General features: G+C 29.0%; 1 protein-coding gene, 2 long non-coding RNA genes and 1 pseudogene across 5 annotated transcripts; 2 read left to right on the forward strand and 2 right to left on the reverse strand.

Moving 5' to 3' along the window:
* Window positions 1-3,585: 3,585 nt before the first annotated feature.
* Window positions 3,586-4,403, reverse strand: LOC149491782 (nuclear transcription factor Y subunit B-1 pseudogene; annotated as a pseudogene).
* A 6,129-nt stretch (window positions 4,404-10,532) lies between these two features.
* LOC105636527 (N-terminal acetyltransferase B complex catalytic subunit NAA20) lies at window positions 10,533-14,580 on the reverse strand. Of its 3 annotated transcripts, XM_020680261.3 has the most exons (9): window positions 14,379-14,580; window positions 14,228-14,289; window positions 13,969-14,078; window positions 13,144-13,250; window positions 12,969-13,059; window positions 12,717-12,849; window positions 11,677-11,746; window positions 10,951-11,011; window positions 10,533-10,858 (listed from the first exon to the last, which is right to left on the reverse strand). In XM_020680261.3, the coding sequence occupies exons 4-9, from the start codon at window positions 13,219-13,221 to the stop codon at window positions 10,767-10,769; spliced, it is 525 nt and encodes a 174-aa protein (XP_020535920.1). In that variant the 5' UTR covers window positions 13,222-13,250; window positions 13,969-14,078; window positions 14,228-14,289; window positions 14,379-14,580; the 3' UTR covers window positions 10,533-10,766. The 3 variants fall into 3 exon arrangements, with proteins under 3 accessions (XP_020535920.1, XP_089573171.1, XP_012075207.1); XM_089717045.1 differs by having other exon boundaries at window positions 14,228-14,580; XM_012219817.4 differs by lacking the exon at window positions 13,969-14,078 and having other exon boundaries at window positions 14,379-14,579.
* An 836-nt stretch (window positions 14,581-15,416) lies between these two features.
* Window positions 15,417-17,578, forward strand: LOC149491783 (uncharacterized). Its single transcript, XR_016319274.1, has 3 exons — window positions 15,417-15,736; window positions 16,518-16,602; window positions 17,407-17,578. It is a non-coding gene; the product is annotated as an uncharacterized LOC149491783 (long non-coding RNA).
* Window positions 17,579-22,552: 4,974 nt separating this feature from the next.
* LOC149491784 (uncharacterized) lies at window positions 22,553-24,717 on the forward strand. The gene is made up of 3 exons (XR_016319275.1): window positions 22,553-22,875; window positions 23,657-23,741; window positions 24,546-24,717. It is a non-coding gene; the product is annotated as an uncharacterized LOC149491784 (long non-coding RNA).
* Window positions 24,718-26,156: the final 1,439 nt, after the last annotated feature.

Consider the following 26,156-nt stretch of genomic DNA (forward strand, 5'->3'; position numbering starts at 1 on the left):
AGGTGAATTGAAAACATAATTTTATAGTTAATTTATCTTTACAGTTTAAAAAAAAAAAAAGAAAAAAAACAAAACAAAACAAATTCATTGTGACCTACTATAGAAGGTATATGTAACACATGTCATAAAAATAGACTCTATATCAATAGAGAATTCTTTGATTCGTAGTAGTAAAAGCGCGGTTTAAAGATGTAATAAATACTTTTTTCCATATTTACTTTTTATATATGACTAATAATTATTATTTCAATTTAATAGTTTTTTTAAAAATTAGTATTAAATTAAAGATAATATAGTCAATTTACTCAATAATTTATTGTAGTTTAGACAAATTTAATGATTTTCTTAAACAACGTGATTTCAAATGTGGCAAATATTATGTAACTGAGGTATTAGTATTATTAAGGAATAAAGTTTAATTTGCCCCCAACTTCGGGGGCAATATTCAATCTGTTTAAACATTATTTGTTTTACAATTTTTCTCCTACATATGCACTAAAAAAAGTGAAAAATTCAATTTTAAAAAAATAACTTTTAATATTGTTATATAATAAAAATTATTTAAGAAGTTCAAAAAAATATTTAAAAATATAATAATAATTATAAAAAAATTATAGTGACTATCATTGATTTAAAAATTGCAGAATTAAAATATTTGGTTTAAATATTTATTATTTTTTATTTAGTTATTTCTTAATTGTATTTCATCTCAATTAAATATTTGATTATTTTTTAATTAAAATTGATTTAAATTAAATATTTATTTTCTTTTCAGTAAAATCAGACTTTTTATCCTTTTGGTGTAAGTTCAGGAGATAAATTATATGAAAAAGTGATTTTTGGACAAATTGAATATTATTCCTAAGTTCATGGCCAAATTTAGCTTTATTTTATTATTATGATTTACAACAAGGTAATCAATTTAAATTCCTCTGTCCCGATTAATAGCACTTTATATTCACAAGAATTAAGAAAAATTAGTTATTTCAGTTAGGAAAGTGAATTTGCATGTATTTTTCTTATTGCAACCTTACTTTAATATGAGATATATTTATTAATATATTATTAACTTTTCCATCTATCAAAATTAATTAATTATCTAAAGTTGATTAATATATACTGAAAATGGTTAAACTTAATAACTACTTATATTATCAAATTTCAAAGTGATTATAAATAAATAATGATATTGAAAAATAATAGGTAATTAATAAAAAACAAGAAAATTATTTTTAACAAGTAACGTTAAATATGAGTAACGCTAAATACATAACACAATATAACTTTTAGCATCATTGAAATGAATATATAATGTTAGGTGTATTCGATGTTCTATTTATTGCCTTCAGTGGAACTAATAAACCAAACAGATAGTTCCATTTTTTAAGTTTTATGTAATTTTGGGACATGAGAGAGAAAGAGCTTCTAAGAGAAATTCTGGTTTTATTGAGACTACGTGGATTTTAAAACATAAAAATGTTGAGCTGGACATTCCATGTCAATCTTCCGGCATCTCTTCACCAATAATTAGATAAAAGTGACTTTAGTGTTAAGAATTTTACCATTACAAATTGAATTCGGAAGATGAAAGTGTGACGGTGTCTATATTTCAGAAACAACCTTGAATGAAATTAAGCCAAATTAAACTTAATCGCTAACTTTTTCAAACCTACCATTTTAGATATAGTTCGGGCAATTTAAACGGTTTTTAGTAGTTTACGAGCATCCCATGCATAGCTTGCATAAAATTTGAATAACAACAACATAGGAACGTGCAAGAAGTTTAGTACTATCCGTCACAACTTTTCTACTAGCAGAGGATTGTTATGGATGCTCCTCAAAGTGAACAAGTGTGGCCTTATGCAAGAAGTTTAAGGTTAAAGTGCCTTGATCTACCTAAAAACAAACAAGGACGACGACAAAGGTATTTCTCTTGCAAGCCCAGATTTTATATGGGATGCTTATGTTTCTTCAGAATATCTGGAAATTGGATAAACATTTGAGAATATGACCCATGTATATCAGAATTAGGTTTCTTCTAGATCAAACCCAAAATTTGTGACTGAAGTAGGGAAGGATTGAAGAATCATAGAGTATCCATGAAAATATGAGCCGCTTCCGTCAAACTCAATATTCACTTGAAATATTTTTATTATTTAAATATTTTCAAATTAAAATATTGGATTTTAGTGGGTAGTGGGTGTATTCACAACTTTAAACCTACACCCAGTCTCGTTTGAATCTATCTTTTCTTTTGCCCACGCCTTTATCCAAATCCACAGTGAATAATTAATTTAATATCTATATCCGTCCTAAACTCATTTAATCAACACCTAAACTTGCTCAATGCACCTGCCCTCACACCCCTTTTTTAACAGGATATTATACTTGTCTAAATTTGATGTATGCACTCATCCATGGATCAAACCAATCAATACAAAAAAATTTTAAAAATTATTCTAGCTTTATCTTTTTTTTTTTCTTAATGAATAGTGAAAAATATCTTCTGTTTAAAAAAAAAAAAATTCGTTAGTTTGACCCATGGATGGACTCAAAACAATTCAATGCTTTTTAATTGAGACTCGTTAAAAAAGGATGGTGTTATTTCTAGAGCACTAATCGTTAATGCTAGAGCAATAACATTTTATACAATATCACTTGACCAAATTGCCCCTTAATGAATTTATCTCCTCTCTTTCTTTTTTATCTCCACAGGAACATTAATTCATTTTTTTAAAAAGAAAAAAAAATTAAAAGATATAACTAAACGATCTAAATAAATGAATGCTTTCAATTCAGTTGTTATACTTGGTTCTCACACAAAGTTCTTGCTATAGCGAATTTATCTGATAAAAAAATACGCAATTGACAAGTTAAAAATGGATTTATAGAAAATTGCAGACTTCAATTGTTTTATAGAAGAGAGATGTTTCCCAAATATTAATCCAATTTATTTATGAAAAGATAAAAAGAATAAGAAAAGACAAGGCCTGAACACATAACAAGTTTATAATTTGTTTTTCTCTTTTTAATGAGAGCCTGGTATTTATAAAGAAAGGTTATGTTATTAGGAAATAAGAGAGAGCTTTGGACCAGAAAAAATGGTGTTGCTGTTGAGTGATGGTGATCAGAGCATTGAATTTATTTAGATTGTTTAGTTCTTTCTTTCTTTTTTATTCTTTTTAAAAACTGAATTTAATGTTCCTGTGGTGATAAAAAAAAAAAAAGGAGGAAAAAAGAGATAAATTCATTAAGGGGCAATTTTGTTAAATGATATTGTATAAAATGTTATTGCTTTGGCGTAAACAATTAGTTCTCTGAAATAATGGCACTCTTAAAAAAAAAAAAAAACACTTTCAAATATCATTTTGGTGCAATTGGAAATATTATTATTGTTATTATTATTTTGTCTAAAATGAGAAAGTGGAGAACAAAGAAGGCGAGGTAAGCTGGTGTGTGCTGCGAAATTATTAATCCACCAACATAAATTGAAATAACGTTACACTTGGAAAATATTTAGTGAAATCGCATCTCTCAAATAAAAATATTTCATAGAAATTCTCTATTTTCACATATGCTCATATATAATTGATCAAAGGCAGGAAATGGACTTAAACATAAATATATTTTCATACATGGATATTTATATATATATGTATACATTAATTAATTAATATTTCTAATAGCTGCCATTCATATTGAAAATTACCTGCACCACCAAATTCTCTCCATACCCAACAAACCTTCAGTTATATCCATAGCCGCTTTTAGGAGTAATTACTTGCGCCCCAAGTGAATAAAATCCGCCATTAAAGGTCTGCAAGTCAACCTCAGTTGAAAAAGAACTATTTACTTTGTTAATTTCGTCATTAGTTGCAAGCGGAGATTGATCTTCTTGTCTAGCCATAGAATTTTTCTCTCCTTCAGTTTCTCTATATTTGTTGAGATAAATCTTTAACGGACCCACATAATTTTCAAACCCTAGTGTAGTCATAGCCCATAAAAGATCGTCGCCATTAATGGTCTTTCTTTTTTCTCTTTGACACTTATCGGAGGCTTCACCGGTGATGAAGCTTATGAACTCAGAAACACATTCTTGAACGGTTTCTTTAGCTTCTTTGGATATTTTTGCATTTGCAGGAAGTGATTTTTTCATGATACGGCTAACGTTGGCGATAGGGAGAAATCGGTCTTGCTCTTTGGAAGAGCTATCAGAGATATTCCCTGACAAGGGGCTTCCGATAGGGCTGGTTATTTGGTTTCTTTTTCCAGCCATAGTATTTAGATTCAAGAAAATGGAGGAGCAAGAAAGGAAGAAAGCAAGAAAGAAGGAAAAGTTTAGTGTATTTTTCTTTTTATTTTTTAGTTTCTTTTGTAAGTGCTTGTGTTGTGGAATCTAAAGAGATGAGAGCTTGGGCTTTTAAGCTAACAAAAGTGGGGTAAAAGAGACCAAAAATATAAAAAGTGGAAAGGCGGTATGATGTGGACAGAAAAAGAAAAGAAACGAAGCACTTACAACCATTCTGCAAAGAATGGTTTTTGAGAAATGTCGAATCTCACACCAAGTAAAATTTGCAAAAAGATCAATGAAGAGTTGTTGTTACTTCGTAGGCGGAGAGTGGTGACTTTTCTTTTAAAAGCTTCAAATGAAGTGCGGACACGTGGAATATGATAAAAGTGGGATTGATTTACAGTCAAGTTACCCAAATTTGAGAATGACTTGTCTTCACTTAGTATTTGATGTCCGGTACGGAGCCAAAATTGAAGATAAAGAGGGTAATTTTTTTTTTTTTTCAAAAGTTAGGAGTGACAAAATTAAAAAGTACATTAGTTTAAGGGATAATTATTGAAAATTTTTCAGAAATTTAAAGGGTAAACTTTAAAAAAAAAAAAAAAATTTGCTGAGGGGAGCGGAGCTATTCCTGACCCCTCCCTCAGTCAATGTACAAGCCACACATGCATCAAGTCAATCTTATAAAATTATTCAGTGCAAACAAAAGTGTTAATTAATAATTCACTTGAAAAAAAATGATAAACAGTTTTCAATTAATTTTTATTGAATAATGGAAAAGAGAATTTAAACTTGAATCTATTATTAAATCATATATATACTTAACCACTAGACTATTTTTCAATGTGCGAATAACAATTAATTATTGTTTAATAATTAGATGTGATCTAATTGGTTAGAGAATATGAAAATAAGAGTATATATATAAGTGCATGCACACGCGCATGTCTTCATGCTAATATTGAGGTAGTATTTAGATAAAGCACTTCAATAATAATGATTTCAAATTTCAGAATTTGGTCTTTTAAATAAAGTTCATTTAGAGATGCAATTTATTTCTACTGATATTTCTAATTTATATTTAGTATCTTTCTCTGATCTTAATTTCAATTTCAATATATTTAAATATGTACATGACCCTCTTATTTTATAAAAATTGTTCTGATATAAAAATTTCTGCTGTATTTCTAAATAGAAATTCAGTATATGAGAGAATACTAATCCAAAAAATATATAAAGTTAATTAGTTTTGCTTTATTTTGTTGAAAATTAAATTTAGTAGAGTTAATGATAGATGGCAATCATTAGCTTCATCTTTTTTTTTTTTTTTTTTGAATTAGTAAATGAATATAACTTTCAATTTTATTAGCTAATTAGAGTTTAACCTCACGTAAATGATGTACTTCAACTCAATTTATTATTATCTGTAACAGCGTTTTAAGTAGCTTTTAGCGTTATATTTTGAGGTAACATAGCATTTGAACTAATTTTTAGAGGTTAAAGTAACATTTTATGAAAAGTTAACACATGCAATGTTTAGCTTTTTAGCATTTTATAAAAAATTACTCAAACAGCTAAATGATCTAAAATAAGTAACAGATACCAAAACAATTAATTTTGCCGAACAGCTAAACACTCTAGAGTAGCTGATAGATATCAAAACAACTAATTTTACTGAAGAGATTATATATATACATATAGGGACAAATATACGTAATGAATAATGGTGGAATAAATCCGAGATATTGATCGGACATCCATGGAAACTGGCAATCTTTCCTTGTCCTTATGAAGATATTCGTATATTAAAGCTTTTTTCTTGACTTGGAATCAGAGTTGGATAACTAATATCAACCTTCAATTCATAAAATATCACATGGGTATCTTTCCTTGGCTTAAATAAAGCATGCAATAGTTGAGTGGCTCTAGCACATATGCTTCACTTTCCTCTCCTTTTTGCTTATTTATGTCTTTCTAGATTCTCTTTATCACATCCCATATATATATATATATCCCCACACCTTCTCTTGCCTCAATCAGTCGTTTTTTCTAATCTCTGTTAAAGATGTAATAAATTCGACGATAAAATTTTTTATCATTTTGATGAGTCAAATGGAGAGCGAGTCTTGCTGTATAACTAATCATATCATTTCGGTACATTGCATTTTTCAATAAATATATTAATTGACAGAAGTAGAAAAATTTATGAGTGAGAGAATTTGATAAATGATAATGTGCTCAAATAAATATATTATTTGAAACTAAATAAATATCTTTATAGTATTTCTGGTTATTTTAAGTAAGGAATAATGAAATAAATGCCGAGAGCGAGAATGTGGAGACTTAATACTGAGCGAGAATTTAGGGCATTAATTACATAATAAAAAGACCTTTTGACCAAGAGTTACTTATTTCAATTCTACTTAATCAATGCTTGGTTGATTCTTAACAAACCTATTATATATAATTAATTATTAAATTTTATATTTAAATAATATAAAAGGTATAGTTATTGTTAATGTATTTGACTATTCTAATAAAATTTTAAGTTTAATATCTTTCATATAAGAATTAAAACTCATGTCAATGCTTAAAAAAAAAAAATCATTTCTATATGAACTATAGTTATATATATATATATGTATGAAATCTTTCTTTCATGATTTGCTGGCCAACTTGTGCAGCTCATCAATCAAATCTGCAAATTTCAACTTTTTAAAATGCATTGCATGTAGAAGTAAACCCATTTAATTAGTTCAAACATCTAAAAATAAAATAATAACAAATTCTTAAATCCATTTAACCTAAAAATGACAAGTGGCTACTTTAGAAGCAACTTCTCTTGCCATTTCCACCACACCAACATATAAAAATTCTTTGGACTGTCTCCAACTTGCTGTCTTCTCAATAAATTAAAAGGTAAAGTTTGGAGATTAATAAAGTATCATTCAATTGTTTAAGGGCTAATCCTTATATTAAAAAATTTATATATATATTATTAAAAAAATTAGGGTTTGACATAAATGGAAGCTTCTAGGTCAATCTTGGACCTAGATTAATTATATATGTTAAAACCCAAATATGTTGTTAGGGAAAGCTAAAACCTGTCAGAATATTGGTGAACGAAAGCATCCAAAGGAAAGATACTTTTCACCTAAGACAATTTTAGATTCTCATCAATGCCTTGTTGGTGACATGGTGGGTGGGATCAATTCTTCTTTTTTTTTTAATTTATTATTCTATTTATAATTGTATTGCAAAAATAAAAATTGAAGCTTGAAGTTCTAAATTTGGACAGTTATGTTTATAATAGTGAACTAGAAAAAATTGAGCTCCTACTCTTGAAAATTCGAATTAGAAAAAAGAAAATTCAACAAAAATCAGAAAGAGATATTTTTAAATTATATTTGTTATTAATAGAATATATTACTTTAAATTAAATAATTCATTGTATTTCTTTGCAGTGATGAAATTATGAGCCTTTACTATTTATGACTCATAATGTTATGGTAATCGAAGAAGGAAATCAATGGTTAATAAATGATATTGATTATAGTTAGCAGGCAGATTTTTTTTTGGTGTTGCCATATAGGATTCCAAATTAATAAAATGTGTAATGACTTAATTGTTTATCTTTATATTTACTTAAAAATAAATTAATTTATAATTGTTTATTGATTAGATTAAACCGTCTTAAATGTAACATCAAATTAATGAATTTTACCACCTTTCATTTTACTTCTTTTTTTTTTATTTATCTTTACAAATTTCAACATTTTTAATCCATACTCTTGAACGCATATCTATCTACTAATTTTTACTAATTAATTTTGACTTTTATTTTTAATAAAATAACATTTATTTTTAAAATATTTTGATGTAGAAAGAATTGTTGTTTCAATTTTAATCCACATGCTATATTTTAAAATATTTTTAGTTTATTTCTATTTTATTAACTTTATTTTAAACAAAGATTTTATTTTCATTTTTTTAATTTCTTCAAAATTTTTCAGTTTTTACTGTTTTATTTTCAAATTTTATATTCCTATTTGATGATTGTAGATCTTAGTCATATAACAAAGCGTTGTAATTTGAAGTGTTAATGATATTAAGAGATGAATGGAAAAATGAAAAAAAAAAAGTATATGAAACACAAAATATATTCTTTTTATTTTATTTTATTTTTTAGAATAGAAGGTGTTCCTTCACCTCTTTTATATTAACAAATTCCCATCAAGTTGTAAAGCATAAAATTTTTCGATACCTCCTATTATACGTGTTTTCTAAAAATAGAATTTATGTTTTCACAAAATAGAATTTATATTTTCATCTTTACATCGAAACAATTCGTGAGATTTATCCGGCTCTAACTCTATTTCAGAATATTTTTATAAACAGTAATTGTTTTTTTTACCATTTTAGTGTATGTAAAATAAAACGATGGCGGCAATGTTGAAGTCATACGAAAGTCGTATTTTGTCTGTTAAGTCCAAAAGCGTGTGAAGATGTGGAGATTTTGTCTCAACTTCCACAGTTATGAAGTTCCAATTTTTAAAATGATTTTATTTTGGCATGCAGGATAAGAGAAAGAGATGAAAATAGAGATAAATATTTTTTAACTTAATATATGCATTTTGGTGTTTTTATTAAAAATTAACAGGAAAAATGTTTTTTTATTAGCGTAAAAAATAAATAGTTGAAGGACATTAAAAATTTAGGGATGAATTAATGTATTTACTAAAAAAGGATGAACAAAATAATAACAAAAGTTAAAAATTATAAATTAAATAATAATTCTCTCTTGATATATATTTTAGAAAGAAATTTCTGGCAATATCTCAAAAAAGAATTCATTAATTAGTTTCCTTCAATATCTCAAAAAAAATTATTATTTTATCAAACTACTAAATATAATAATAAAAATTGAAATTTTAAAATATTAATTAGTTCAATGCATATGATAAATTTTTTTTAAATTTTATTCGTTTATATTAAAATGAGAATAAATATGGAGAATATATGATTATTCTAAAAAAAAATCAAAATATAATAAAATGTTATTAACTTATTGAATATTTTTATAAAATAGACCAAGTGAAGGTGAAAATTTTATATGAGTAAAGAAAGTGAGAGAATTTATTTATGAAAGAAATATAGAAAGTCACTTCCATTTAATAGTTGCATCGAAATGAATATGGCATGATAGAATAATAAACAGTTGCCAGTAAAAAGTTGGTGACATTTTTTTCCCATTTTAGAATAAAAATTTGATGATTTTTTTTATTATTTTTAACGGTAAAAATGCTCCAAATACAGTGAGACTTACAAGAGGAAAATGACTTTCCAATTCTATATTTCATAAATCATTATGTTTAGCTTCTTTTATGAAATCAAGAAATATATTCTTTTATGAAATCATAATAAAAATTAAATGTTTAATTTATTGATGACAAAAAAATTCAAATATCAATTTCAAATGCTTAATGAAGTAATGGAAGACGATAAACAAATTACCAAAATAATTTTGTTTTTAAAGATTTTATTAGAATAATGCAATTTTAAATGAGGAATTTTATCGGCAGATGCAACAGATTTAATGTAATTGGATAATTACAATGAAACTTGAAACAATCAAGTAGTGATCTGGTTGGTCTTCTTACTTATGTGAGAATTATTTAACATTGAGGGTCTATTCGATAATTTTAGCAATTCTAGTAAATTTTAGCCGATGTAGTAACTTTCAGCTATTTAACTAAGAGTTAGCGGTTAGATATTAGTTGTTAGATATTCATATAGCTGTTAAAATAGAAATGTTTAGAAAAAATAATTGTTTGATTAGCTATTTAATATAAAAAGACAAAACAAAAAAAAAGATGCGGTTACAGAGAACGAGCCAAAAACAAGTGATATGCATAGACATTATATAAAATTCCGTGAAACATTACCTCAAACTCTAAATGAACACAATAATTAATTAAAATAATATTTTAATCCAATCAAAACACTGAACACTACTCCAAACGCTTCTACCTATCAAAGCCTGCATCTGCTTGGTCCATCCACTCTTCAATAAATGCAGTTTTTAATTTTTCAGTAAATATATTGTTCAAGTCCCTTTTGTATATTTCTCAAATATAGAACTTCTTCCTTCAAGTCAATATAAGAATACATTAAAATATTATTACAAGATTTGATTAATTGTTGAAATATATAGATAACAAAGAATAAATTGAACATGAGATTTTCAATTTAAAGTTTTATACTTAATTTATAGTATATAAAATCTAACTTAATTCTTACTCAGTACAGAGGCCATACAGCATTCAAAACTCAAAAGATGGGAAAACCAATAACAATGTGCACCTTTCTCTTTGATATTCTCACGCTCAACATATCGTCCTGCTCAACAATGTGCAACTGATACAAGGTACTTACTCTTTCATTCAAGAATCACAAAATTATTCAGCTTTCCGATCTAATCATATTCCAGTTCATCAGGAGTAACTGGCCGTTTGAGTGGAATAATAGACTTCTTTTCAACATCCCGCGATAAAGCTTTCCTCATGTCTGAATCCAGAGCACAATAAAGTAAGTAATTGAGAGGTGATAAGAGCCCAATAGAACGAAATCAGAAATGTTTCGGTCAGGTGTAAACTTGCCTAAGCCATCTTCCTCCCCTGAGTAATATCGGAGCACTCGTCTATAGATTACATACCCGAGCTGAAAAGAAAAGGAAGATCGATAAACATTACATTCTCATATTATTGATGGATCAGAAAGAAAAAGAACACAGTCACACACTTAATGAATGTCCCCCTCCAGAAAACATATTGAACATGAATGAAACTTGTAAATGAATATCTTCCATCCAGTTATGACCCAGTTACTCAGCAGAGCAGTTTCTCATGGGAAAATGCAAGCAAATCTAAGCAGTTAAATCCTACAATTTGCCTAACAAAATTAACTGATCCAAACTAGCAGTACTACAAAAGCACATTTGTCGATGCTTGGTGAGGTTAACACCATGCCGGCTTCAATTTCTTTTGGCAATGAAGACACATCCATGCATCTCTTGAAACACTTTTTTTGATATTATCCAGTTCTTTTAAGAACTTATATGAAAGAAAAAGAAAAAAAACAAATATCAAAGCTCTAAATAAGAATTAGGAATGAAATGCTAACCAAAATTAACGATATTGGCTACGTCATGTAATATTCCCAAGAAGGAAAGTTTATATAATTGAGGTCAAATGGCATTAATTAAAAGAAAAAGAATATCAAAAATAAAACTCACAAGAAGATTTGAAGCCCCTATTTTACAAATTAGAGAAGTATGATCAAGTAGCAACAAAATTGCAAATTTACCATCACTCAAGACACATTACCTTCTCGTACATCTTTATGGCTGGTGTATTTGACGCTCTAACAAACAGATCCACGAAGTATGCCTTATCACTGAAAAAAAAAAAAAAAAAAAGGTTGTCGTTAGAAAGATTCTTGCGCCTATACTAATCCAGACGATGAGTTAAAAAAGTAAAAGACAGAAGAGGTAATCAAACAAAAGCCTTAAGCCCGTCCGAGTAATTCTATCTAAAAGATAGAATATTTACCGAAATCCAACAACTAGACAATAACAACAGCTGAACAAAACATCCAAAATGGTTTTCTAGCCACACTGGCCCATAGTTCTATATCAATATGTTAATATGAATAGAAAGCAATATCGTTAGCAAGGAGACATAAACAATGCAGCACAAATAGAAGACTGGCACTTCCTGAGAAAATTCACAATTCAAAGGACCTCATAAGACTGCACTTGTCTTCCTAAGAACTAAGAGGTTGAACCTACAGAGCAGGAAATAGTGCAAGACCAAACTTCCCACAGTTTTCTAAAGTGTGTCCAGAAATAGATTCTAGGAACTTCCAAAACTAAATAAATTTGGAAATAAGATGATACTCTATAGCTCAATGTCATCTAAGTCTCAACCCTTCCGAGAGCCCAACTTAAGCCAAAATGCCAACTCAGCTGGACGTAGACATGCATATCAATAAATAAAAGTAGAGCTGCATAATGTTGCAAACAAAGCCCCAAAAGAATGTTCTCTCTTCATAATGAGTTTCATATAAAAAGAAACCAATATAATATTTAACATACAACCACCATATGATTTAATGATGCTGCTGTGCTAATGGAAAAATCCAAAAGTCCTATCTTAACATGAATTTCATTCATTCAAGCAAAAGAATCCAAAAGTCCTATCTTAACATCGATTTCATTCATTCAAGCAAAAGACATTAAAACAAGGCCAAGGACTCAAAGATTCTAGATATGAGTATTAGCAATCGTTGATTACAATTTCCAGTAAAAATAATATAATTATCAGAAGAAAATAGCAAAAGTTCCTTCATCATGTGAAAATCTTACATTTTATCACTAATGTCTTCGAGGAGGTTCATGAGTTTTTTAGCTAATTGTTGCCTGCGGTATTCAGTAGCCACTGTAACTGCCGTGACATGTCCATGCCAGGACTCGCCTTGTCCTTCTACTTTACCCATAACTACAACCATCCACAAAGATTGCCCTCTTTTAGGCTTTCTCTTTCTTTGTCACCAAAAAAAAGGTAAAAATTACACACAAAATAATGAATTAAAAAGGGAAGAAAGAGGAAGAGCTTACTGTAACCCATGATTTTACTACTAGGGCCTTCAGCAACATGAAAATAGTCCGGCCATCTTGCCAAATAAGTCATATAGAATGACATGTTGAACTACACAATCGATTTTCTTGAAGACTATTAATATCATTTCATTAGCAATATAATTAATTGAAAAATTTTAGAAATTCAGCTTACAGTTTCAGTGAGATGGTCGAGATTTACAGAGGAAAACCGGAGAAGATCTTTGCAGCAGAATCGGCGAATGGTTGTCATCTTTCTCTAGTCTCGTATGGTTCCTGGCTCTGAATTGAGATAATTGTGGCCAAAAACTGATCAGTGGACACTTACATAGAAGAAAATTTCCTTCATATCTCAAAAAACAAATCTTGAATGGTTAACAATAATTAATTTAGCCAAACTACTGAAAACAATATCAAAAAATTGAAAATTTAAATCAATTAATTAGTTCTATTGAAATATATATATATATATATATATATATGAGATTTCATATTTGTTATTTTATTTTGTAGATTTATATTAAAGTGAGAAACATATAAAGTAATATCTGATAGAATTAAGACTAATGCTATATGATAGCAAAGTAGCTTGACTACCCTGATAAAGAATATAAAATACCACCTCCACCATATATATACACCTTGTAACTAAATAGTTTATACAAGGCTGTGCTTAACAGCTCCTTATACCATCCACATCACCAATAACCCCCAACTCCACTGCAATAATAAGCAATTATTTCAATGACCCCAACGATAGCAGTCTCAAATCGACCAAAAGACAACAGTAGCTAACAAGAAGAAACATGAGTATATGAGAATGTCCAGTCTCAAATTTCCTATAATTGCAAAAGTTAAGTGTACAGCAAGTTTGGTTGGATATTTGTTCAACTAAACAAACTAAAGTTGAAACATTTTATTTTGTTTTATTTTTTTCATTTTAATTTTCTCTTCCTCTCATTCATCATCAGCCAGACTAGCATAAATCCAAAATTTTAACCTATGTGTCATCGAGAAGAATTCCAAACTTCATCCTTGCAATCCCTTTCAGGTCCAATTTTGACTTTGAGAGAACAGGAAGTGGGTAAGGAATTAAGGATTACGATTTCCCTGTCAATTTCAAGTTACCCAACCAATCCCCATTATTAAAGCAACACAAGATCAACAGGCCCAAACTACAAAAATTCAATTAATCTTAATGCCACACAATAACACAACAACATGACCAGAGAAAGAGAAGAAAATATTGAGAAGCTTACTATTGCGGGGCGGTGGTAATAACTAGCGATACGATCACACCACGGAGAAAACGGATTCAAAACTTCAACAGACCAAAAACAAACGAAAACGAAGCTTAAAGTATAGGAAAAAAATGGCAGGAATTTGAAATTGAATAGTGGTGAGATTTACATCTGCTGACCGATGGGAGCAGTGAATGATTAATTATAGATAAGAAGAATCTGTGAAGGAGACGGTCAAATTATCCGCTTTGGTAACGTTGTCGGCAAACAATTTTGGCCGTCGGTAGTGACAGGACGAGAAGACTTGTTTTTCAGAAAACGGGTTTGGATTTTGGAATTCGGATTATGTACATCAACTATTTATTTATTAACTAGTGGCAGTATCTAAGAACTCGAATACAGTTATCGTAGCATTGTTGAAAAATCGGGATATTCGAATTAAAATTTTATTTTTTATTTTTTTAAGCAAGAGATCTTCGCACAAATATTAATAAAAAAAAATTCTCACTTAGATGATTCAAAAAAATAGATGGTAATTTCTTTTCTCTTGTGCAATGATAATATCATTAGCAGTTACAACTTATCTATATCCATACTACATATAAAAGTGAAAATGAGAATAAATAATGAGATTTTTTATATTGTCCTTATAAAATTTAAGATATTTTAAAATAATTTTAATTATAGCCAATTAAAAAATTTTGACATAAAATTATATATAATATCTCTATAATTTGATTTGATGTTTTTTATTAGATAAATACATATAGATAATTAAGCATTTGAAATTTTAAAATTTGACTATTATTATCTTATTACGTTTAATATATTTTATTTTATTATATTATTATATAAATATTAATCATAATTTTAATTATTTATTATTATTATTAATTTATTTTATTTTTATTTAATATTATTGTAATCTATCTTCAACATTATTATTTTAAATGAATATGTGAAATATGAGTGAAATACCCCGAATTTTTATTTTCAAAACATTTTCCAATTTAATTTAACGAACCGACAGCCTGGAAATTGCTATTAATATTTTAGTGCGAATACTATGAGAAATCGAATCGAAAACCGATTGAAAAAGCCGAAACCGGTTGAAAATCGAAGATTTGGGCCGAATCGAACCGAATCGAACCGGTTCGACCCAAACCATCTAGAAACATCCTTTTCCCTTTATCTTCAACGCCTATCTCCTTCACTCTCACCATTTCTATGCCACCTCCAGCCCACCACCGCACCACCACACCTCCCTCTCTTCTTCTTTTTCTTCTTCTTTTTTCTTCTTCTTTCTTTCTTTCCTTTTTCTTTCTTTCTTTCCCTTTTCTTCTTCCCTGCAACTGGGTCTGCGTCACTGCCAGCGACTGCAGCAGCTCCAGCAAGCCTCTGACCACCGGATTGCGCCTCTGCCGCCGCTCCAGCGTGCCTCCGACCACCGACAGCCACTGCTCTCCGATCCGGCACACGTGGCAATTTCCGATCTAGCAGAAATTCAACAAAAAAAATTATATTGGGGTATAAATTAATTTAAATATATTTTAGTTAATGAATTTAATTTTATTAATGATAGTTACTTAAATTTAGTTAGTTTACTTTTAATAATTTTAGTTGACTTAGTTAATGTTAGTAAAATTAGTTAATTAAATTAATTTTATTATTTGAAGTTAATTAATTTAGTAATATTAGTTAATGAAATTAATTTTATTACTTGTAGTCAATTAGTTTAGTTAAGTTCATGTTAGTAACGCTAGTTAATTAAATTAATTTTATTATTTGTAGTTAATTAATTTGGTTAATTTAATTTGATAATTGTGAGTAGTTAACAGTGTTATAATTTTAGTGTTGATTTAATTAAGGTAGTTTAAATATAATGTTATTGTAATGTATAATTTGGATTGTGTGGTGATGTTGAGATTAAAGGAGGATGGGAAAATGTTGTTTGATTAATTGCCCGATGGATGGGCCGTATGGATTGAATAATTGTGAAATTGTTGATATTTTAGCAGGTAGATAGTCTAAATTTTAGGGGAGATGCTGCCGAAATTTCGGTAGAAAATAAATTAATTATAGAAATTAAATTACTTAATAGAGATTAAATTATTTATAGAAATTAAAAATATAGAATAAGATTATTAGAGTGATAAATAAATAAGGAAACCCAATATCTGTATCTATAAATATATATATATAGTTTAAATTAATAAATGAATTAAATGACTGCCAAAACTAGTAAACGAATATAAAATAGAATCTTCAAATTTAAAATTCTTACTTAGAATTCTATTGTTTATTATAGAGGTTTATAAAATTTCGAAATGCGAGGACGAAAGCTGGAAGCATGGAGTGATAAAGACAGTCCTTTTAAAGGACAATAAAGAAATGTGAGTAGTGTTAGATAATTCGCTTCATCCGCCTGCATGCATGCATTCACGGCTAAATGTTATCATGCATTATTTTATTGAAGTGCCATATTATGATGCACTATTTGTTGATAGTAAAAATTGTTTGATTACTTGTGCTATGAATATACTGTGCCTTGTTTGTGTGGAATTGGGATGAAGTGGACCACCATGGGTTTGTGAGGACGGTCTGTGATATGGATCCTGAATATGATATGATATTGACCGTCGGCCGGGAAAATGGGAGATCGGCGCCCCCGTGTGCACCTGATGATATGGATTGTATGGAAAACCACAGGATGGCTTCTTGTTGTTGCGCACCTGATAATCTAGATTTGATTGTAGCCCGCAGGGTGGCCTCCTGTTGTGAGCACTTGATGATCTAGATTGGATGGAGACCACCGGGTTGCCTCCTGTGGGTATGGAAAAGAAAAGAGAGAATAGAAAAACAATGAGAGGACTGGTCAGTGAGGATTAGACCAGTTGGCCGTATGGGGGATCGGCTCCCCGGTGCACATGTATGAGAGGGCGAGCCATGTGTGAGGACGGCTCGTTGGGGTTTCAGGTGGTGCCACTGACTAATTTCCACGTGATGTGATTATATGAAGGTGATGATACTTGTGATTGCTGCTGTATTGCCATTTGTGTGACAAACTGCATGATCATATAATTAAACGGTAACTAGATAAAAATATTTAGCTTCTGTGTGATTGTGTGGGGTGAGAGGGTTATCTAACCCTACTCATTGAGTTTGGCGCTCACCCCTGCCTACTATTTTTTTTTCAGGTAATAGAAAGAAATAAAAGCCTTGTGGAGTTGAGACACTTATTGTAGAAGACTTTTAATGATAGAAATAACGATGTAAATATAAAGGTAGAGTTCCGCAATTGTATTCCAGTTGGGTTGTAAATAAATAGTAAAAGTCCATATTAAATATATGAACTGCATTTTGAGTTAATGGGCCTGAATCTATAATTATGAATAGAAGGTGAGATTTAAATAAGTTAGGCTTACTACGGGCTTCGGGGGCCTTAAGCCCACCCAGGTCCTAGGGCCGGTCCGGTCCATGGAAATGGGTCGTGACAAAGGTGGTATCAGAGCCCGAGATTGAATTGCGGAACATAGGAAATTAAATAGAGAACTCCTATGTTGGGATCGGCCGTAACCAACAAAGGAGCTGTAGTCGGGATTGAATTCCATTTTAGTGCCGGTGGACGCATCGTGCACGAGGATGGAAGGAAATCTGTATGAAACTTAGGACGAGAATTAAAAGTACAGAAATAATAGGGAATTATAAAAAGAGTCCGGGTAACTGACGTTTCTAAAATAAATACTTCGAGTTTTGCTAAATCCCCTCCATCTATTTTGAAGCAGAGGATCAGTTGGAAATTGGTGTAATGGTCTGATCACCCAGTACACCATGATTCGACAGGAGACACTGCTTCGAAAATTATTTGAAATTATTTAGAAAAGAAGTCGGAGTTTTAAAGATAATAAGAAAGTAAATTTATTTGAACTACGATTTGAGAAACATGTTTTATTATTTGCTTACTGGAAATGTTTTGAAGTTGCAATTAATTGTTTGGTTTTCTTATTTTGTCGGCATGTCAAAAATTTATCTGATTTTAGAATTTTAATTATTTACAATGATTGCATGTTTGATTAAATTTTTATCATATTGTCTATCCCGAGGACTAAATTAGGCCTATAGAAATTAATACTGATAAGTTAATAATAAATAGTATAGAATATGAATCTGACTGAAAATGTCAATTAAGATATAGATTAAATTCTAGAAATGTTACTGTTAGGGATTAAAAAGTGAAAATGGTAATTTAAATTAAATCAAGGGTTAGAAAAGGAGGATCTAAGACAAATAATCATAATAGACAAGAAATCCTCAATTATTCAAGGTGAAACTTAAGAATATAAAAGAAAATGTTAAATGAATTATGTGCTTGAATGTGAAGAACATAATGTTAACTGAATAGGTTAAATTAATTATAGCAATATAAAATAATGTAAACATGATAAAGAAGCAGGTAAAACTTCCTCTGAACAATTAGTATGAAGGGTAAAATTTTGGGTGTTTTAATATAGAATTAAAGTCGTTAGTGAATAATTGGGCAAAAGTTGTGAAGTTAAAATTTGATTAATATGGAAAAGATTGACTAATAGTTAATAGAAATAATTACAAGCCATGAAATAATTATGAATCTATTATAATAAAATGAGCAATTAGATTGAATCGATAATAGACTTATGGAACTAATGTGTAACTAAGGGATAGTTGGTATAATCTAAAAAAATTAGTAAGGTGAAAGTTTAGTTTGTAATAAATTTATTAGACATTATATAATTAAGATCCTAGCACATGTAGGATACTTAAAGGGCTAGACTAAGTTCATAAATCTATTATAATAAAATGAATGTAGAAGATGGTGAATAACTTTAAATCACAAATGGGGAATGAATGGGGAAAGGAACGTGGATGCTGTAGGAAAGCTTAATAAATTAAGGAAATTAGATCGAGGTGCTAAATAAAATAAAATAAAAGTTAATAAATTTGGAAGAGAATAAAGGTCAAAGATAACTCATAATAATGAAATAGAGATTGAAAAATTAGAATAAAGAAATCTGAGAAGCAATGACCTTAGGATGGAATTAAATTTTGTGTAAAATAATGGTTTTACGCCTTAGATTCATGTACCCATCCTTAAAACTCTTTTACGGATAAGACTTAAATGAGGTTGGGTACACTAAGGAGATATGAAGGATAAAAGAAAGATTAAAATGAATCAAAAGGCTAAAGAATTTGGATAAGACTAGGGGATGTTAAATCGTAGAAAAGCCGATGATGATAATATGGTCAATTAATTTATCTACTGTGGAATACTAGAATAAATAATTAGAAACAAATTGGGAAAGAAGAAAAATTCAGATGTAAGAAATATACATATAAAAAAAAAAAATAAAAAAAAATATAATGATGATGATAAAATAAATAACTAAATAAATAAAGATAAAATAATAATATAAATATAAATCACTACTGAAAATAACTTTTGGGAAAATTTAAGGTGTGGACCAATCTACTTGAGAGGCTAGTAATAGTGAAAGGAATAGTAATGATGGAGATTAGAATATTCTTGGTTTAAAAGGATCATTTAGGGATGAAATATGTAACATTAGACTGGAACTAGATGATTTCAGGATTGTCCTCGTGGAGATAGACAATTCATTTTTGTTAAATACCAAAAGGTTGTAGAAAATACAATGAGTATTGATTTTCAAACTTCATGAAAATATTTTTATACCACGATTGAGATTGGTTTAAAATAAAAGTAAATGCAAATTTCTATTAAAAGAATTTCAAGGTTTTGTGTGAGTGACATGCCGATGTTTTTAAAAGTGGAAAAGGAAAATTATTTTAAAAGTTTTTAAATAGTCAGTTACCCATAGGATGGTCCACCTAGGCTGTAGTTGTTAACTCATTCGTCGAATTTTTGAATAAACGATTAATCTACCAATTTATATCAGTGAATATTAGTAAATAAAGACTTAAATTGCTCAAAAATCCTTAGTAGACACATTTGATGAAAGGTTTGATATGAGATAACTAGTGTTGTAGACCATTATTATAAATGAACCCACTGAAATAAATTCTTTCTTAAGAAAAAGAGATATGACATCAATAAAAGAAATGAATTTATTAAGGTAGAAATTAACTTGGTATAAGAGATACAAATTAGTGAAACTTTGAAAGAGGTATATTAAGAATTGAAATTTTAATACTATGCCTTTTAGACTACAAGGAATTGTGACAAATCAGAACTAGAGGAAAATTACTATTTAAATCTGAACCTTCGGATAGTTTACTTGATCAAAAGAGAATTATTTAAATTTTAAGAAATCCTTTGGAGTTAATAATAAGGTAAGACTTAACTTGTGACTTGAATTGAAAAATTGGAACTAATGAATTCCTTGTATCTGGTATGACTAATTGGTATTGTGATTATGTATAACTGATGAAAGGAAAATTTCATGAAGAAATTTCCAAGGAAAACTGAACCTATGTGGCTATGGTGATGATTGTTTTGCATTGAATAATATAAATATAATTAGATTCGATTGTGGGATTGGAATATAATTGTGATTTGAGGGGGCTACTGGATTAAGATATGATCTTTGGTTGGAATTGGTTTTAATGATGTCATAATGTGTAATCGCATGAATTTGATAAAGAGAAGAATAAATCTAATGAAAAGAAACTAGTGAAATGAACCGTGAGGTGATTGATAAGAATTTTGACATGTCAGCGGAAGGAGGAAAGACCTGAACTAAGTCAAATCTAGACAATCACATCATGTGGCCTTGTGCTAACCTGAGAAACTAGAGTTGATAAGGTTAAAGGAATAAATTAAAGGAAGTTATAGATACCTTGCTAGACTTAAATAAGAGAGATTAACGAACTAAAGACAGGTGAGATAGATAAGTTGATATTATATTTTAAAACTTTGATGAAAAGCGAAATAATTTGTTTATGTATTATAGATACTAATTAGAGATTTGTTATTAATTCATAATTAAGGCATGAACTGAAGTCTCATATAGAAATGAATAAATTATTTAGTTGACATAGAATTTGACGCCTATTTATTTGATGTACCATTTGGATGGTAAGGTAACATAAAGTTGGAACATAAGAAATTTCATTTAAGACTTTTATATATTGATAGGTATTAGGTAAAATGTAAATAGTTGGGGTAAGTAATAAATGTTAGGATGAAATATTGTTAATGAGATAAATTACTATTAATGATTAATAGTAGATGGAATAATTAAAAAGTATGCTTCAATATTCTTGGGAAGAATTAGTAAGCAACATACGTGAAATAGAGGATTGAAAAGCAAAAGATGTAGTATAGAAGGCAACTTTTAATGATACATGTTAAGATAATTTAAGGAATAAGTGGTAGATGTAAGTAAGGCGATTAAATAGAAAATGTGGGAATCCATATAGAGTAAGAAAACTAATAGTGCAGGGATGTCCTTAGTAAATGAGCTATTTAAATAATTGCGCTAGTGTACCATAAAAATATTATAAGAATACAACTTGTATAAAAAGAACCGATAGAGTGAGTTCGAATAACCCTGCGATATTATAGACAACGAAAATTACAAGAGAATTTTTTTGAAAATTTTGGATTAAAATAACAGTTTTGCAACCTTGATTAGTAAACGATTTAGTCGTAACATATATAAATTAAATGAATCAATTCTTATTATACATAAATTGAATTTTACATTGTTTTGCTTTTGTAAATATTATTACTATTACGCATTTATTGCACAACTCAGTTAATTAAAAGATATTGAATTAAAGACCGATTTTCTAAAGATTTCAGTAACTGTTCGATGATAGTATTGGAGATTTCGGAAATAAAGTTTCTTATAAGCTTCAACTAGGTGGTACTATATAAATTGAATGAAATTTTATTCTAAATATAATAATTGGCGGTAGAAGTACAATCAGAATACCCCACTCGCTGCCTTTCTTCGATCTGTATTTTCGCTTTTGAGCTGTCTCCTTGGTATTGGAAGCCATTTCTTGTAACTTTAAACTTTCCCGTGCGTCCTTTCATATTCTTTCCCACTAGATTCAATTCGAGGACGAATTGTCTTAAGGGGGGGAGATTGAAATACCCCGAATTTTTATTTTCAAAACATTTTCCAATTTAATTTAACGAACCGACAGCCTGGAAATTGCTATTAATATTTTAGTGCGAATACTATGAGAAATCGAATCGAAAACCGATTGAAAAAGCCGAAACCGGTTGAAAATCGAAGATTTGGGCCGAATCGAACCGAATCGAACCGGTTCGACCCAAACCATCTAGAAACATCCTTTTCCCTTTATCTTCAACGCCTATCTCCTTCACTCTCACCATTTCTATGCCACCTCCAGCCCACCACCGCACCACCACACCTCCCTCTCTTCTTCTTTTTCTTCTTCTTTTTTCTTCTTCTTTCTTTCTTTCCTTTTTCTTTCTTTCTTTCCCTTTTCTTCTTCCCTGCAACTGGGTCTGCGTCACTGCCAGCGACTGCAGCAGCTCCAGCAAGCCTCTGACCACCGGATTGCGCCTCTGCCGCCGCTCCAGCGTGCCTCCGACCACCGACAGCCACTGCTCTCCGATCCGGCACACGTGGCAATTTCCGATCTAGCAGAAATTCAACAAAAAAAATTATATTGGGGTATAAATTAATTTAAATATATTTTAGTTAATGAATTTAATTTTATTAATGATAGTTACTTAAATTTAGTTAGTTTACTTTTAATAATTTTAGTTGACTTAGTTAATGTTAGTAAAATTAGTTAATTAAATTAATTTTATTATTTGAAGTTAATTAATTTAGTAATATTAGTTAATGAAATTAATTTTATTACTTGTAGTCAATTAGTTTAGTTAAGTTCATGTTAGTAACGCTAGTTAATTAAATTAATTTTATTATTTGTAGTTAATTAATTTGGTTAATTTAATTTGATAATTGTGAGTAGTTAACAGTGTTATAATTTTAGTGTTGATTTAATTAAGGTAGTTTAAATATAATGTTATTGTAATGTATAATTTGGATTGTGTGGTGATGTTGAGATTAAAGGAGGATGGGAAAATGTTGTTTGATTAATTGCCCGATGGATGGGCCGTATGGATTGAATAATTGTGAAATTGTTGATATTTTAGCAGGTAGATAGTCTAAATTTTAGGGGAGATGCTGCCGAAATTTCGGTAGAAAATAAATTAATTATAGAAATTAAATTACTTAATAGAGATTAAATTATTTATAGAAATTAAAAATATAGAATAAGATTATTAGAGTGATAAATAAATAAGGAAACCCAATATCTGTATCTATAAATATATATATATAGTTTAAATTAATAAATGAATTAAATGACTGCCAAAACTAGTAAACGAATATAAAATAGAATCTTCAAATTTAAAATTCTTACTTAGAATTCTATTGTTTATTATAGAGGTTTATAAAATTTCGAAATGCGAGGACGAAAGCTGGAAGCATGGAGTGATAAAGACAGTCCTTTTAAAGGACAATAAAGAAATGTGAGTAGTGTTAGATAATTCGCTTCATCCGCCTGCATGCATGCATTCACGGCTAAATGTTATCATGCATTATTTTATTGAAGTGCCATATTATGATGCACTATTTGTTGATAGTAAAAATTGTTTGATTACTTGTGCTATGAATATACTGTGCCTTGTTTGTGTGGAATTGGGATGAAGTGGACCACCATGGGTTTGTGAGGACGGTCTGTGATATGGATCCTGAATATGATATGATATTGACCGTCGGCCGGGAAAATGGGAGATCGGCGCCCCCGTGTGCACCTGATGATATGGATTGTATGGAAAACCACAGGATGGCTTCTTGTTGTTGCGCACCTGATAATCTAGATTTGATTGTAGCCCGCAGGGTGGCCTCCTGTTGTGAGCACTTGATGATCTAGATTGGATGGAGACCACCGGGTTGCCTCCTGTGGGTATGGAAAAGAAAAGAGAGAATAGAAAAACAATGAGAGGACTGGTCAGTGAGGATTAGACCAGTTGGCCGTATGGGGGATCGGCTCCCCGGTGCACATGTATGAGAGGGCGAGCCATGTGTGAGGACGGCTCGTTGGGGTTTCAGGTGGTGCCACTGACTAATTTCCACGTGATGTGATTATATGAAGGTGATGATACTTGTGATTGCTGCTGTATTGCCATTTGTGTGACAAACTGCATGATCATATAATTAAACGGTAACTAGATAAAAATATTTAGCTTCTGTGTGATTGTGTGGGGTGAGAGGGTTATCTAACCCTACTCATTGAGTTTGGCGCTCACCCCTGCCTACTATTTTTTTTTCAGGTAATAGAAAGAAATAAAAGCCTTGTGGAGTTGAGACACTTATTGTAGAAGACTTTTAATGATAGAAATAACGATGTAAATATAAAGGTAGAGTTCCGCAATTGTATTCCAGTTGGGTTGTAAATAAATAGTAAAAGTCCATATTAAATATATGAACTGCATTTTGAGTTAATGGGCCTGAATCTATAATTATGAATAGAAGGTGAGATTTAAATAAGTTAGGCTTACTACGGGCTTCGGGGGCCTTAAGCCCACCCAGGTCCTAGGGCCGGTCCGGTCCATGGAAATGGGTCGTGACAATGAGGCATTTCAAATTTTTTATTTTATTTTGAATTTATTTTAAATAAACATATATAAATAAATAAAATTTTGATTTAAAAAGAGTATAGTTAAATTTCTTTAATTACTAATTGCACTCTAATTTGGTTGGCAAAAAAAATAATTAGCATATAATAAAAACTATATGAATCAACGCGTTAAAGAGAGTATAAATGATATATTTCATATTTAAATTGCTATTTTAAATGGAGAAATAAATATATTAAATTTTTCAATGAGATATTACATTGCAAGATATATAATTAAAAAGAATATTTTACTATATATAAAAATACCATTATATTTATTGTAATTTAAATAAGAATTTATACTTTAATTATATAAATAAAAAAGCTAAACGAGTGTAAAAAATATGTATATAATGAGTATAGTCAATGTGCATCGTATGTTATAAAAAGAACTAGTATTAATAAATAAAAGAATGTGTAATTTCTTATACATTGCATGACAATTGTAATCTAAACCTAATTGAGTAATTATTTAGATAGAATAAAAATAATTAATGAATATATTAAAAAGGTCATGTTAAAGATATTTAGCATAATCTATTTATTAACCTATGATTATTAAATTTAATTAGAGTTAAATTACATTGGGAAGTTTTTAAAGAGATGTAATTATTTTCTTTGATTTTTTCATTTAGTTGAAAGTCGCGTTGGAAGACAATTTTTTAATTATTTTTTAACGTTTTGATTTATCAAAACATTAAAAAAAATATTTTTTATAGTATTCAATAATAATTTAATAATTTATTATTATTTGTTATTATAGTTTATAATTTAGCTTCAATATTATTATTTTAAATAATATATGTAAATATGAGGCATTTGAAAATTTTTACATTTTTTTTGAATTTATTTGAAAAAAATATATCAAGATGATTCAAATTTTGATTTAAAAAGAATATAATTAAATTTCTTTAATTACAGATTATACTCTAATTTGATTGGCCAAAAATTAAGACAAAGAATTATTATTTTTAAACATCTCAAATTTTATTAATTATATTGATATCTTATATAATTCAAATCCTATTTCTATTAAAGAATATAATTTTATTAATAATTTTTAAAATGCTTTCATGATTTTAATCGGCTAAAAAAATAAAAATAAAAATAAAAATTTATTATTATTTATAAATATTTAATTTAATTTATTAAATTGATTTCTTATTCTATTCTTAAAGTATATTTCTTTGCTACAAAAGATTATAATGAAAAGTTATTAATAAAACATGCAAAGTAATTATAAAACTTATAATAGAAGTTATAT

The sequence above is a fragment of the Jatropha curcas genome, unplaced genomic scaffold (genome assembly GCF_041381405.1).
Source record: "Jatropha curcas cultivar XTBG-Jc1 unplaced genomic scaffold, XTBG_Jcur_1.0 HiC_scaffold_610_pilon, whole genome shotgun sequence".
NCBI classification, from domain to species: Eukaryota; Viridiplantae; Streptophyta; class Magnoliopsida; order Malpighiales; family Euphorbiaceae; genus Jatropha; species Jatropha curcas.

What these genes read in the sequence shown, in the direction of transcription:
- LOC105636527 (XM_020680261.3), bottom strand. Translation starts at nt 13,221, where the DNA reads ATGACAACCATTCGCCGATTCTGCTGCAAAGATCTTCTCCGGTTTTCC. An exon ending in TAGTAAAATCATGGGTTACA is followed by an intron (nt 12,850 to 12,968) that starts GTAAGCTCTTCC and finishes GGATGGTTGTAG; the next exon opens with TTATGGGTAAAGTAGAAGGA. An exon ending in GAAGACATTAGTGATAAAAT is followed by an intron (nt 11,747 to 12,716) that starts GTAAGATTTTCA and finishes TTTTTTTTTCAG; the next exon opens with TGATAAGGCATACTTCGTGG.